Here is a 14,647-nt window from a genome sequence, read left to right on the forward strand (position 1 = left end):
AAGCTGGGACAGTGGAGATTCAGATTAAATATTAGATATTTTTCGTTTGAGTGATCAAGCATTAGAATTGGTTGCACAGGTGGTAGAGTTGCCATCCCTGGAGGTTTTCAAGTGGTCTCTGGAAATGGCAGTGGGTGATACAGTTTAGTGGCTTACAGGTAACAGTGGTGGCGCTGGGCTGGCGGGTAGACTGGGTAAACTTTAAGATCTCATCAATATTGATGATTCCACGATGATTCACGATTCCCTGACTCCAAGCGCTGGCGTTCCGGCCAGGCCGCGTTTCCATGGCGACGGGCGGACTGACCATAGAGGCGGCGCCGCACCAGAGAGGCTGGTGCGGCTGGGGGCGGGGATATGCAAATAAGGGAGCAGAGTGCCCTCACACGCGATGGCTGCCGGGAGATGCCGGCGGCTTCATTTGCCAGGACGTAAAATGGCCGCGGGGCGGGGCTGGGGGCGCGCATGCGCGACCGTGATGTATGACGGCAGAGCGGCAGGGGAGCGCCGGTACCGGACGCAGGTAGGAGGTGCCGAGGCGGCGCGCGGGCGTCTCTTCTGCCTCATCGCTTATCCCGGTCTGTCTCTCTACCCGTAGTGTGGTAGGGTGGCGGAGCCCTCTTCCGCTCAGTAAGGTGCTTCGGGTAGGGTGGGAGAGACACTACCCCCCGGGGGGGCGCCTCTGCGGGGTAGGGGGCACCCCCCTTCCCTGCAGTGGTAGAGCCCTGGCGGACATTCCCTCTGTTATCGTGGGTTATCCCACTTCGGGCCAGGGGGTACCGTCGCTCCCTGGTGTCAGTGCCCGTGGGCAGGGCGCTCTGTCCTAGAGCTGGTGGGTTCTGCCTCCCGGCAAGGAGAGGCGGTTCTGGTATCGCCCTCTTCTCCTGGAGTGTGCCGCGGGTCTCTGGCGTCCCTGCTACGCCTTCCCCTCACCTGGCAGGCTTCAACTCACTGCCATGGAGCCTGCGGGAGAGCCCACCAGGGAAGGATGGCAGCGCCTCTGCCTGGCCGCCCCTTCCTCTGCCAGGGTTGCCAGGCCTCCCCTCAGCGTGGAGGGTGCCTGTGGATGGGGCACAGGGATGGCAGCGCATGTCCAAAGTCACGGTGTCCCCGTGTCCAGCCTGGCTCCCTGTGCTGCTGTCCCGCACAGGAGGCCAGCGGCTGCAGTTGGTGACCTGTGTGTGGCCTTGTGGCCTTATGGCTGCAGCCGGGGCCCTGCGGAGGGACGGTGCCCTGGGAGGTTGCACAGGTGAAGGGAATCCCTGTTCCCGGGAAGATGTGTAGCTGAAACTCCTGGTGGCTGCACTTGGCAGAGTGGGGAAAGTTGCTTCTCACCTGGAGTTTCCTGTTAAATCTTAACAAAGAACAGGCAGTAATCCCCTCTTATAGCTCCTTTGAAGCAAATCTTGTGTTTTGTTTCCAATGAAGTTTTCAAATTTACTTCTAGTTTTGTAATTTGAGGCCAGAGTTACCAGGCATTGGTTCCCATCCTTGTGCTGTGAGGTCTATTACAGGATTAGAATGTATATTGGCAGCAAATGATCAGGAACAAGTTTTTTAATACATCTAACACACTTCCTTTACACTGTAAGACAATGAGTTCTTTAGACAGAGGATGTTGCGTGTTGTTAAGGTAAAAGCCTTGCCAAGTTCCAAGGCTATGAGATCTGCCCTGTTATGTCTATATTGACAAACCTTGTGTTCTTATTAGGCCATGAGATGTGATTGAACAAGATTGCTCAGCTGGAGCACAGCTCCATGGAAGCTACCAGCTGGTTCAAGGTATTAATTGTCTGTGTGGCAGTTGTGTTTGCATGTATGAACTCAGCAGGGATGATGGAAGCATATGATTGCTTGTGATAAGAAGGGTATTACTTAACCTCATGATGCACAGTCATCAATTGTTGAATTGGTAAACAGTACTGGGAAATGCCCTCATAACCTCTTTCAGTCATATTTCCATGCCTGATCCAGGTGGTTTCAAAGTTTTAATTTCTTCACACATCAGATACAAAGCTGCTGGGAGCCTGCTTTGGGATGTTTGTTCACGTTTCACACAGGATTGTGTTTAATGTTCCCTCAAGAGTCCTTGTTACTAAGGGATTATCTGAGGGTGTTAGGAGGGTTTCAGGAGAAGTATGGAGTGGAGAAACTGAGAGCCTTGGAGTTATATTCATCTCTAAAAGGGTGCACAATATCAAAGTCTTGTCAGAGGAGCCTAAATTTTATGAAGTGTATATCTAGGAGGGGGCTTTCCTAGGACAGAAATAGGATTTTGAGAGGTATTTTTTTGTTTAAGTGGAGGCTTTTTTGGTTTCATTCATTCCCATAGCTCTGTGGGGGAATTTCTTGTTTTACTGACAGAGTTCTGCCAGAATACAGGTAGCTTCATGGGGTGAGGACCCTCTGAGATGTATTGTGGGGGTGTCCTGGGGTACCATATGTGGAAGGGAAGGAGTGTGCAGAACCTGGTCTGTGCTCACAAAATGGGCTGGTTACTGACAGATAACCCTGACCAGACAAAGACATCTGTGACTGTCACTTGCAGGCTCTGGGAGGAGTTGATGTGCCCAGCACCAGGTGTTTTGCTGGGACAGGTCACAGGACATCAGCTCTTCCACAGGTGCAGCTCCAGCCCAGCTTCCCTGTGAGTGGGGCCAGACCCCCAGCAGCCCAGTCCTGTCTGGCTGTGCCAAATGTCTATAAATAGGGTTTTCTCTCAGGTGCTTTTTCCAACTGCTGGTGGATTTATTGTGTGGCAGTTGCAGACATACGGAGCTGGCTTAGTAAGCCCCTCAAAAGGCAGAATATGCAGCAGAGGCAGTGTAGTGGCAGCTCAAGCAAGCACAGACATATCCTGAAGTATTATTTGGGATTCCAGCCTGCATTACCCACACAGGGGAGAATGAACACAAGAGCCATCCTGATACTGCAGGCAGGTCTGCAGATGGCTGTTTCAGGTTGCTGAGTGGCAACTTGAGCACATAAAAATCATCTGGCCCTGCTTAAAAGGCTGGCTTGAGCCAAGATTCACATGTATGGCTCTGCTGCTGGCTCAGTACAAGTGGCTTCAGCTGTGGAAGGCTGGAGCTCAGCCTTGTAGTAAGGCCAAAGCATTGCCGAATCACCACGGGACACAGGGACTCGGTGCATCCAGCTGTGAGCTGGCTAGGAACTTAGAGCACATGTGTGAGCCCCAAGCTGTGGTGTGTTCCAGACACAGCTGGATGCCAGCACTCTCAAACAAAAGCAGTGCTTTCCTGGTAGTTAGTATTCCAACATCCTCCTCAGGAAGATAAGATCTGTGGACGTCACTGGCAGGAGCCAGATGTCAAATGCGGAGGAGGAAGTTTCTCAAATAAAGACTCATTGCTTTTTAATTTATGAGCTTGTTGCTTTATGACTGTGTTAGAGGTTCAGTGTGAATGAATGATGGCTATTCCCTCCTGCAGCTCCTTTTCCCAGTCCTTCTTACAGCCTCATGTTGAAAAGTTCTGACATACTCCATGAATAATTCTCCATCCCAAGGAAAAGGTTATGAAAATACCAGTGTGGCAGTAACACAGAGCTTTGGGTGTAGAAGTGAAATCTGCTTTTTACAGACAACTGTGATTTGTTTCCTTTTAGCTGCACATTTGCAGATGACGAGGGAAAAAATATCTATCAAATGACCTAATGACTATCCTAGCAAAAGTGACATCACTGGCAAATATCAGCTGGCTGGAGAGGTTGCACATCTGTGAGGGAGTGATGAGGGAGCACAAAGAAAGGAAGTGGAACTTCACCCTCTTTGAACAGCCCTGTAGCATTTATATGACAAAATGAGGTGTCTCTGGAAATTTCAACAGCTGTGGTTTGTGCAACATGTGCTCAGTGAAGCACTTTTTGGATGGGGACCGCATGAAGTGCAGCACTGAGACCAAGTCTTGAGCAGGCTCTCTCACTCAGGTTTTGGATAGCAAAGGCAAGGCCAGGTTAAGAATCACTCTAGTAGGTCACACTGTTAGTCTGTCTGTCCCCATATCCTGCCCCACGGTGGCAGCAGGAGATGCTGTTTAGGGGGAGAGCACACGAGTCTGGGCACCATTTATGGCCTTTCCACTTGTCCGCCCCCAGCCTGCATAGCTGGCTTGGGGTGGTTAGAGGAGATTTCCCTGCCTTGTTCCCTTTAGTAGCTGTTTGTGTGCAGCTGTTTTCTGTGAATTTGTCTAATCCTTTGAAGCTGCTGCCCAGCTCTCTAATATCCTTTGGTAGTGAATGTCAGGTGTTTACTACCTGCCAGGTAAAGAAATATTTTAAGCTGACTCCCTGTTAGTTACAGTGAGTGTTCCCAGTTCTTGCATCCTGACAATTCCATGAAGGGGCCCAGCACTCCGACGTCTTCATCTGCTCTTCTGTCAGTCCTCCACAGAAGACTTTTGGTGAGAGACAGAGAACTTACCTCTGGGACAGAGGACTTAGCTCTTGCCTTAACTCTCCCTTCTTCTTAACCTTTGTCTTTAGGCATTGTGACTCCTTTCTAATTCTTGACCATACAAAATGAAATTTCCCCTTGAGGCTTGTCTGTCTTTAATTATGTCTATAAAGGTTCATTGTCTGGCTGAATTCTCTTCCAAGCAGTGTCTTCCTTTTCTCTGGCCATGGGTTTTGGCCTGGCAGGGATGCAGAATGGTGTCTGAGCTCCACAAGGGCTCTGCAGTTGGATCCAGTTGAGGTCTAGTGCTTTGGCTGGGAGTGGAACCGAGGTGCAGTTTCAATCTAGTGATGTAATTGATTGGAACCAATGCTGTTCCTGCTCCTTCTGAACTAGTTATGAGGAATTCCTTGGCCTAGGCAGAGCAGATGGTTATTTTTGCTTTTCTAATCTTGCCTAGAAGTGGTCAGGCTCGTGGCTTCAGGGAAATGCTGAATGGGACTGGCCTTTCGTCAGGTTTCATACCCAGACATTTATTCTTCTGCTTGATTTCCTGCTTGGACTTGCTGCAGCTGGTGTTGCAAGCCCAAGATGATGGTGTGGTGCGTAGGTTCCTATTTCTTATGTGTTCAGTCTTATCCCACATTGCAAAGCCCCCATGATGTATCTGAGTTGGGTGAATGCAGACCCTGGAAGGCTGAAACAGGAGTGGCACACAGCCCTTTATCTTGCTTTTGACAGTGCCAAGATAACAACCTTTTTGTCACCCTTCGTGTGTGTGCTGTGAACAGGGCATGATGGCATGGGCTGGAGAAGCTGGCTTGTACTGGTTTAAGAAACCCTCATGTCTCACATAAGTGCCTTGTGTTTTGTCTTGGGTCTGTAGCAACTGGTGTGTGAGAGAGAGCTCAGCCTGAAAAGCACAAGAGAACATTTCTGGCCTCAGCTCCTGGCCACAAGCTCCAGTCAGTGCAGGTGTGAGGAGTCCTCCTCTCACACTCAGCCCCTTGTGAATATACAGTGACTTGTTCTGGTCTAAGGCTGCTGTGTCCACATGTTTTATTTCTCTGTATATTGCTGTCCAGCCAAAGCATCTTTATTTCAGGCTATGGTCCTAAGACTTAGGTCACTCCAAGACAAGCTGGAAAACTTCTAAGGCACTTTTGGTTACTTTTATTGCATGATGGCAGCATGCCTGCTGCAATTGTGTTTTGGTTGTGTCTCTTCATGCCACAAAGCAGCAGCACTGCTCACCATAAATAACTGCTGTCTGAGCCAGCCCAGGTGCAGTAAGCTGTGACTGCCTAGGGAAAGCATTGTGCACATGTGAGGTTACATCACAGCTCTTGTCATTTTTATTTGGATAAAAATGTACATGAGTACCTAAAAATACCAGTGACTAGGTGTGTTTTCTGAAGGCTGCTCTATTGTTTGCAGCTATCTGGCTTGATTCTTCCTCTGACCTTGCCTTTAAAGAGCTGGATTAATTGTCTGCTTGCTGGATAACAAAGAACATTACAGGGTAAAGGACAGGGCAGGCTGCTTAGGAGGAGGCAGCCATACCCCCAGGAGCCCACAGCCTGGCTTCAGCTTAATGAAACAGCTTTAGTGCAGCAGACAGCTTCTAGTCTCTTAAATCCCCTCCAATCCACTTTGTAGCAGCTCCTCAAAACAATACAAATTCTGATTGCTGCATACAAAGATTTACCAATTAACTTGATTCACCTTTATTTAAGAAAATGAATCTGTTTTCATTTTATTTTATTTCTTTTTTTCTCTCCTACAGGAGCAACAATGGAGTGGCCCCATCAAAGATGTAGTAGGTGTTGGGAGAAGACATCTCACCTGAAATGGAGGTGATTGAAGGAGCTGAACACTGACTGCACCAACATGGGGCTGCGACTGCTGGCTAGTCTTTTCCATTTGCCCACTGCAGTGATCTACGGGTCTCTGTCGCTCTTTGTTTCCATTTTGCACAATGTGTTCCTCCTGTACTATGTGGACACCTTCGTCTCTGTTTACAAGATTGATAAACTGTCCTTTTGGATAGGAGAGGTTAGTTTTTTTCCATTGGCTTCTGCACTCTCTAAGTAGGAAACTCTGAAACCAAGACTGCTCCTTGCTAGAAATGTGAAAACTGTTAGTTGTAACAGCAGTGTTCCCTTTTGGAGAGGGAGCAAGGGAGCCTTCCAAGTGCTAACTTGGACTTTTCAGTTTTTCCCACTTACATAAAAATAGAACAAGCTGGGACAGAAAATGCAGAAACTTTGTTCTTAAGACTGCCTTTCCTCTGGGGATGTTGGGGTGTTTCATAAGCAGTGAAAACCACTGGTCTTACTGCCAGTTGCCCCAGACAGGGGCATCATACAGTGGTGATCGGACAGGGAAGGTGTGCTGGGACAGTTCCTGCTGGTAGCTCACCATGCCAGCTCAGCACTGCTTGCTTTGGTGGCAGAACGGAGTTGTCCTGTGGTTTGTTTCACTGTCCTGTGGTTTATTTCACTATCCTGTTTTCTTTCCTAGACAGTGTTTCTGATCTGGAACAGCCTCAATGACCCTCTGTTTGGCTGGCTGAGTGACCGAGTATTCCTTAGCACACAGCAGTAAGTGAAGTTCTGCTTTCAGAAGAGTCTGGGAAGTTGTTTAGTCTCTGGGGAAGATGATGTCAAATTGGCAGCTTTAAAATGATGGCGTGGGAATAGCTTACTGGGCATGGAACTCTTAAATACGTCCTTTTCGTGGCATCTTTGAAGTTCAGTGCTCATAAATGTTGTTTCAGTACTTGCCTTTTTAGAGAAAGTCACACACACTTATTGGGTGGATGTGGCCCTAACCCTTAGCAGTCATGAGTGGTGCAGAACCTAAAATATGGGCGTCTAAAATCTCAAGCCCCTGCTATATGAGCAAGCCTGTTAATGGGGTGTTAGAGAGTGTCTGTACATGGTTTGGGAGGCACAAGGGGGAAAAGTACAGGTATTTCCACATGGAATGCCTTAGACCAGTTGTTCCCAAACTGTATAGGATGGAAGGCAAGACAGCTCTGTATTGTTGGCCATTAGCATTTCTCATGTATTTATGTCAACATTTTAATGAAAATAGTGGTGTGGCTTCCTGAAACTAGTAAAAAGTCGTGAAAATCATTTACATTGCACAAAGTGCAGACAGTACTGCACTGTCAGGGAGACAAATGCTCTGAGAAAAAAATCCCTTTTTGGCTTTCTTAAACCCATATTTTCAGTGTATTCACTATTAGCTGAGAAGGTATCTGATGTGGGTGGTTGTTACTTGAACAAAAGCTGTATTTGTGTCTGTGGCACTTACATGACTTCCTTGGAGAGGAAGAATATGTGATCATGCAGGGTTTTGTCCAGGTATGTAAAATATTTTTTTTTCTTCTGTTGCAGGGCAGGAGCAGAGATTTCGTCCCCTGAAGTAGTTCTGAAGAGGCTCAGAGCACTAAGCCAGAATGGCCCCCTCTTTGCCATTTCTTTCCTTTCTTTCTGGGTTTCCTGGGCTCATCCTGGTTTGCAGTTCCTCCTTTGCCTTTGCATGTATGACAGCTTTCTCACCATGGTTGACCTCCATCACAACGCCTTGCTTGCAGACCTGGCTGTTTCAGCAAAAGACAGGACTAGCCTCAACTTCTACTGCTCTCTCTTCAGTGCCATAGGCTCCCTGTCTGTCTTCATGTCCTATGCAGTGTGGAACAAGGAGGACTTCTTTTCCTTTCGCGTATTTTGCGTCCTGCTGGCCCTCTGCTCCATTGCTGGTTTCACCCTCTCCACACAGCTGCTCCGCCAGCGGTTTCAGGCTGATGGGAAAGCAAAATGGGACCAGGAATCAACCCTGAAAGAGTAAGGGTCACGAATTCTCAGCAGGGACAAAGGCCTGACATAGATCTGCAGCAAACTAAATGTGTGAGAATATCCAGAATGAGGCAAAATTTGTTAATTCTCTCTCGTTCTTGTCTATTGATACAGTTTTCAGAATTGGCTGTCACACTGGCTCCTCTGAAAATAGAACAAAACTGTCTTGTGTCAGTCCTAGTCCAAACTGGAGGCAGAGGCCTAACCTGCTGTATGGCCAGTGTTTGGAACACAAAATGAGTTCATGTCTAGAGCACCCAGTGAGGCCTGTGAGTGGTAGAATGTCAGAAGCACCTTATGAAAGCATTCGTGCTTGAGCATGAGACGGCATTGCTGCCCATGCCCTATGGAATTGGACCAGTGAATGTCTCTCCCTGTCACTCAGTTCAGTTGCCTGATAGTGGCTGGGCTGTTGGTAGGCCAAGCCAAGCTGATTTTCGCTGTTCAGCTCCTTCCTTGGCCTGCCTCACTTGTCATCTCTTGTTATGAGCTGCCAGCATTATGCTGTAGTAGCAGCAGATCCTGATGAGATCTGCCAGGTGAGCTAACTGCAGGAACCTGGAAGAGGAACGTATGTATAGTGGAATGGCTGATAAGAGGAGAATGCATTTCTGGAGAGAAAAGTGAATTTTGTGTTAAGAAGACAGATGTTCTTTGGGAAACCTGTTGCCTGTGCTTCTTACTAGCAATAAGCAATCAAGTTATAGACTCCAATGTTTTGATTGGTCCAGGAATATGAAAGGTCAGGATGGGGGCTGAGGAGAGACAGCTCTGCATCTACACAGGGGAGCTGGTGACTCTGTCTTGGTCTGAGGGATTTATGGTTGCTTTTTATCCCTCCTTTTCCTTGAGGCTGTACATTGAGAAACTCTCCGTCCCCCAGGAGAAGAGGATCACCCTGGCAGAGTATCTCCAGCAGCTCTCCCGGCATCGCAACTTCCTCTGGTTTGTCTGCATGAATCTCATCCAGGTAGGCACAGAAGTGACACACTGCAATTCAGAGGATGAGTGCTGGCTCTGGCTCTTTGTGATGGATGATTCAGCAGTATGTAAGTTCCTGAGGAAGGGCAGAGATGTTCCCAGCACCCACTTGCTCTTGGAGCCTCCTGCACATGCTGGCTGATTCAGCAGCTGGTAGCCACTCTCCTTGCTTGTGACTGAGGATACTTCCTGAGCAAGCTGTGGGGTGCCCCTTCCTCTCTCTGCAGCGTAGGCTGGGTTATGGGGGCTGACTGAACTCTGTGCAGCCCATATGGGGTGCAGAAGCACAGGGCCTGGCTCACAGAGGGGATGAGTTTAGGAGTGCTGTTTGCTAGCGTGGCTGTCAGCACAGTCTCCTTCCCCTTTCTGTTTTCCTGAGGCTCACATCACTGTTCTCGCTGTCCAGCTGGATCCATCTCTCAGCTGGCTTTTACCATTTCTGTTCCTCATCCTCTTCAGTGATGACTACCAAATGCAGGCAGCCTGCCCAGCTTTGTGTGCTGCAGTCATGGCTCCCTGAGGATCTGTCAGTTTCCCTCAGGCAGATGCTGGTCTGCATCTTTGTGTTCAAGCCTCACTGCCTTACCGATGTCCTCCTGCCGGCTGCCTCCTCCCTCCTGCCATGCCACTGTCTCTCCGAGCCTCTGGTCACTGCTGTCACCTGCTGGCCCTGTCTGCCCTAGCACCACTGTACTGTACAGCTGGGCAGTGGGGGTGACTTGGGCACAAAGTGGGCATAGCTGATGGCATTGCAGCTCTGCAGTCTCAGCCAGCAGTGTCAGAAATGTCACAGCCAAGGTCTTGCTCTGCTGAAGTACTCCAGGCCTATCCTGCATGATCCTTTGGCATGGGGCTCCTAGGACAACAGAGCCCAGAGGGCTGTTAGCTTTTTCTGTTCTTTCTCACTGCTGTTCCTGCTGACCAGCTCGTCTGCATGCTGCCTTCACAGGTTTTTCACTGCCATTTTAACAGCAACTTCTTCCCTCTGTTCCTGGAGCACCTGCTGTCAGACCAGATCTCTGTCTCTACTGGATCCTTCCTGCTTGGTGAGTTTCAGGTGGGACTGGAGGGAGCAGCTGAGTTACATAGGACCTGTCCCCAGTCTGGATTTGCCCTTCCCAAGCTCCGTCTGGGGAGAGGTGTGCTCACATGCAGGACTCTGGGCTGTAAGATTCACACATGCACACACCCCACGTGTTTCCCTGGGACCTTTGAATTGTCCTTCCTGGGCACAGAAGTAACTCAGAGCCTTTTCTAGTAAGGACAAGCCTGGTGTGCTGGACACCAGACTCCAGAGCGGTATTGCTCTGAGCACTAGAGGCTGCAGAATGCAGTGTTCCCAGGATGCAGCAGAGAACACAGCCCTAAATTTCATCCCTTTCCTTCTGCAGCATACAGACCATTTCCAAGCTGCCACAGATATGTAGGCATTGGTCCTAGAGTTACCCTGGGAGGGTTCTTTGCAGGCCAGGTCTGGTCAGGCAGTCCTGTCTCTCTCATTTCTGCTCCAGGGCTGAGTTGCGGCCTCTGCATGACACTGCACAAGTCTTTTTTTCCTTTCTATCCATGAGGTTGATGGAAGAAGGTCTCCCTCTGTAGGAAAGTGTGTGCTGTGCCACAAAGCCTCTATAGGAATAAATCTGCTGCAGCCTTCTGTATATGTATATTCTGTATATGCAGAGGAGCTGCTCTGTTTTGTCCTGCTGGCAACAGCTAACCTTGCTGTCTCTCTTGGTATCATGTCTGGGGACATGTGGAAGGTGAAACTCCATCAAGCTGTTTCTGCATCTGTCTCTGCTCAGGTGTTTCCTACATTGCCCCCCATCTCAACAACCTCTACTTCCTGTCGCTCTGCCGCCGCTATGGGGTTTATGCTGTGGTGCGAGGACTCTTCTTCCTGAAGCTGGCTCTGAGTGTTGTCATGTTCCTGGCAGGACCTGATCAGGTGTATCTGCTCTGCATCTTCATTGCCAGGTAGGCAAGCACTTCCCCTGCTCTCTGCTTCCTGGGAAGCAAAATGCATTGTCCCTTTTTTAAGGAGTGGAAGGCACAGGGAACAGGGGGCAGGATCATACATAGGCCATGTGGTTTCCAGCTCTGACAGCACATGGGACAGGTCACTGCAGAATCCACAGGCTGTCCTGCTGCAGAGTGAGGGAGACAGTGATGTTCAGGAGGTCACAGACCAGCAGGACTGGTGGCAGCTTGCACCTGCATTTGCCAGCTGCTGGGAGCTTCTCTCCTCTGCAGCCCTCAGTGTGTGCTGCAGCTGCCTGTGAGCAACAACCCAGTGTGTCCTGTCCCCAGGCCTGTCTGTGTGGGAGGTCAACACTGATCTGAGGTGTCACTGCAGGGTATAAAGTCTTACTGATAGTGGTGTTCCTCTTCTGTAACTAGGGCACCTGAAATTCTTATTTCAAGTATGGGGAAACTTTTTCAAGCCTTGCCATTTTTTATGATCTGTCACATTTTTCCTGTCATTTGATAGCCCTATTCAGTGCTTTGCCTGTTGTTCTGCAGCAACCGTGTGTTCACAGAAGGGACCTGTAAGTTACTCAACCTGGTGGTCACTGATTTGGTGGACGAGGATCTAGTCCTGAACCGTAGGAAGCAGGCAGCCTCAGCCCTGCTCTTTGGGATGGTGGCTCTGGTCACCAAACCAGGCCAGACCTTCGCCCCTCTGATTGGCACCTGGCTGCTCTGTGTGTACACAGGTAAGGATGCTCCTGGGGAAAGCAGTGGAGCAGAACAGGGCAGAGTTCAGTGTCTGACACCTTGTGCTGTGCCCTGGGTGGGTGCAGAGGGCTCTTCAGTTGCTAACCTGTGCCTGGTCTCTGCATCTCCACGGCTGGTCACTCAAAGAGAATGGACAAAGATCCATCCCTACAGCCCCATTCTCACAAACTCTTCTCTGACACCAGGTTACGACATCTTCCAGCGCAACCCCCTGAACAACGTGGTGAGTGCCCAGCCGAAGCTGGAGTCTGCCGCGGCCTTGGAGCCGACTCTTCGCCAGGGCTGCTTTTACCTCCTGGTCTTTGTGCCCATCATGTGCGCCCTGCTGCAGCTCCTCAGCTGGTCACAGTTCAGCCTGCATGGGAAGCGGCTGCAGGTGGTGAAGGCTCAGCGGCAGAGCCTGACACAAGGCCAAGCACCAGAGGTCAAAACAATCTAAGGGTGCCTGAGCCTGCAGGATGCTGCTGGTTCTGGGCAGGTGAAGGGCAGGAATGGTGGGCTGAGAGCCTGATGTTCATGGTTCAGCTGTGAAATGCTGTGATGCCAATGTTTGTTCATTCCAGGTGGTCATCACTGGGGAAGGCAGAGAGGTCCAGCATGTGAGGGTCCTGAGATAGATCGCTTGATCTCAGGAGCAAGAACATTTCATCCCAGCCTGTCCCAGGAAGCAGAGAGCTGCTCATTCCAGCAAAGAGGTGCTGGGTTGCAGGTGCTAGAAAACAGACACATCCCCAATGCATTTCTCTGCACTGGGCATGGCTCTTGGGAGCCACAGCCTCTGCAGCTGAGCGGGAGGAGACTGTACAGGGAGTCCTTCTTCGCTAGAGCCTTTCACTCTTGTGGAGTGGGAGGCTTCTGAGGGACCAAGTGACCAAGGGAATGATTGTCAAACAGGAGCAGGGATGACAGGACCTTGAAGGCCTTTCTCTGTAACTGTAGAATGCTCCCACTTGCAGTGCTGTGGTTCTTGGACCAAATCCACTCTTAAGCATTTGTTGTTCACAAGACAATATGCTGCACAGCCAGGATCTGTTGGGTGTGCTGTTTTTATGCTGAGGTTCCCTTCTCTGTGGCCTTGTAGAGAAAGTTGTTGCTGGCCTGAAAAAGGTGCTGGGCTCGAACTGAGTTCAGAGCCTTGAGCTGTATCATCTCACTGGGCATCCCATTGCATGTGTTTATCCCTCATTTCCCCTCCACAGGCCCTACTACTCAGTGCTGTCACACAGCTGTACCATGAGCCCCCTCCCATTCTGGGCAAGGTCAGGGAACCGACCCCTAATCCAGCTGCTGGAAGTGCCTCCCTGCCCAGGGCAATCCCAGGTGACCCGGTGAGGCAGCCTGGTGCCCTTCCGTCTTGCAGGAGAGCACAGCCTGAAGGAGACACCAAGTCTTGCTTTTGTGCCTTTGATTCCTCTTTGGAGCCTGTCTGACACAGTACTGGGCAGTCACAGGGTTGGAATTTTACCCCTGTGGGAAGGGGCAGACACCTCAGCTCCTCTGTGCTAGAAACAGTGCCCGAGTTAGATCATCTCACCTGCTGAGAGCAGGTCAGAGAGCTGCTGAGCCAGGGACCCAAAGAGAGCAGGTGCTTTGGTCTCCCTCGTTTTGGCTGAGAGCAGGCGATAGGTAATCACCAAAGGGGTCCCTGAGGCAAGGGAGTGACTCCTCAATCCCTGTAATGTGTTTGGGGGCAGGGAGAAGGGATGTGCCAAAGCCTGTGCCTGCGTGCTGCAGGACAGGGGGCTTGGCAGGCAGTGTTTGAAGCCGTTGTACGTTAAGGGATGTTCTTTGTTTAGTCGCAGGTTCCCTCTGGGGTCTCAGCCCACCAGCCTGCCATCTTGCCTCAGGACATGGCTGCCTTCTGTCTTGGACCAAGACATTCCTGCCATGAGGCTGCTGTAGTTGTTACTGGTTCAATCATAAGTGATTTGTGCAACTTCTGACCAAGTTTGAGAATGATTCTCCATTTCATAAATTAAAGATGATCTTTTTCTGAATTGCTTGATGATTTTCTTCTAGCCAGTGGCTCTAGCCTGGTTGGGTGGATGGGGTGCTGTGGGGACATAGCTGTGGCTGGGTGGAGACAAGGGGACAGCTCCTTCTCCACAAAACTGCACTGAGGCTTGGCTGTTTCTGCAGGGGGCAGAGGGGATCACCTGCCTTTGAAGGGAAGCATCACTTACCCCTGCTGCTTTGGAAGGCTTTGGAAGAGCCCAGAGTTAGGCCTGTCCTATTTCTACACCAGTGGGTGCTGGGGACAAAATGGGACGGTCATAGCACTGGGCACTGTGTCACCTTCCCTGTGAGAACTACTACTCACTGCTCTCTCTGCAAACACCTGGGCTGGCACCAGCTCTTCTCACAACAGCAGTGGCATCACCCTTTCTCAGCTCAGGCTGCCCTCTTCCAGCCTTTCACCTGGCTGTAGTGACAGAAGATTCAGGGATAACGCATGTAAAGGAGAGTAAATATGGACACCACGGCTGCAGCCCAGGAATCTCCTCCCACAAAAGCCAGACCAGGAATGCAATCCTGGACCAAAGATGATGTCTCCTTGCACTCTGGCCAGCAACAATTCTGCACAGGCAAGAGAACACAAGTTACCTCCTTAAAATTGCACATGGGGGCAGAGGAGGCCAGGAGGCTTGAG

General features: G+C 50.1%; 1 protein-coding gene across 6 annotated transcripts; it reads left to right on the forward strand.

The window, feature by feature from the left end:
• Window positions 1-455: 455 nt before the first annotated feature.
• Window positions 456-13,977, forward strand: MFSD13A (major facilitator superfamily domain containing 13A). Of its 6 annotated transcripts, XR_004060825.1 has the most exons (12): window positions 456-523; window positions 1,712-1,782; window positions 6,201-6,469; window positions 6,938-7,017; window positions 7,819-8,268; window positions 9,133-9,250; window positions 10,211-10,307; window positions 11,064-11,235; window positions 11,782-11,975; window positions 12,183-12,421; window positions 12,561-12,706; window positions 13,794-13,977. XR_004060825.1 is itself a non-coding variant. In XM_030950773.1 (11 exons), exons 3-11 carry the CDS (start codon window positions 6,305-6,307, stop codon window positions 12,612-12,614), a joined length of 1,569 nt encoding a protein of 522 aa, XP_030806633.1. In that variant the 5' UTR covers window positions 456-523; window positions 1,712-1,782; window positions 6,201-6,304; the 3' UTR covers window positions 12,615-13,977. The 6 variants fall into 6 exon arrangements, 5 of the variants coding, with proteins under 5 accessions (XP_030806633.1, XP_030806637.1, XP_030806636.1 ...); XM_030950773.1 differs by having other exon boundaries at window positions 12,561-13,977; XM_030950777.1 differs by having other exon boundaries at window positions 6,201-6,270; window positions 12,561-13,977.
• Window positions 13,978-14,647: the final 670 nt, after the last annotated feature.

This window comes from Camarhynchus parvulus, chromosome 6 (genome assembly GCF_901933205.1).
Source record: "Camarhynchus parvulus chromosome 6, STF_HiC, whole genome shotgun sequence".
NCBI classification, from domain to species: Eukaryota; Metazoa; Chordata; class Aves; order Passeriformes; family Thraupidae; genus Camarhynchus; species Camarhynchus parvulus.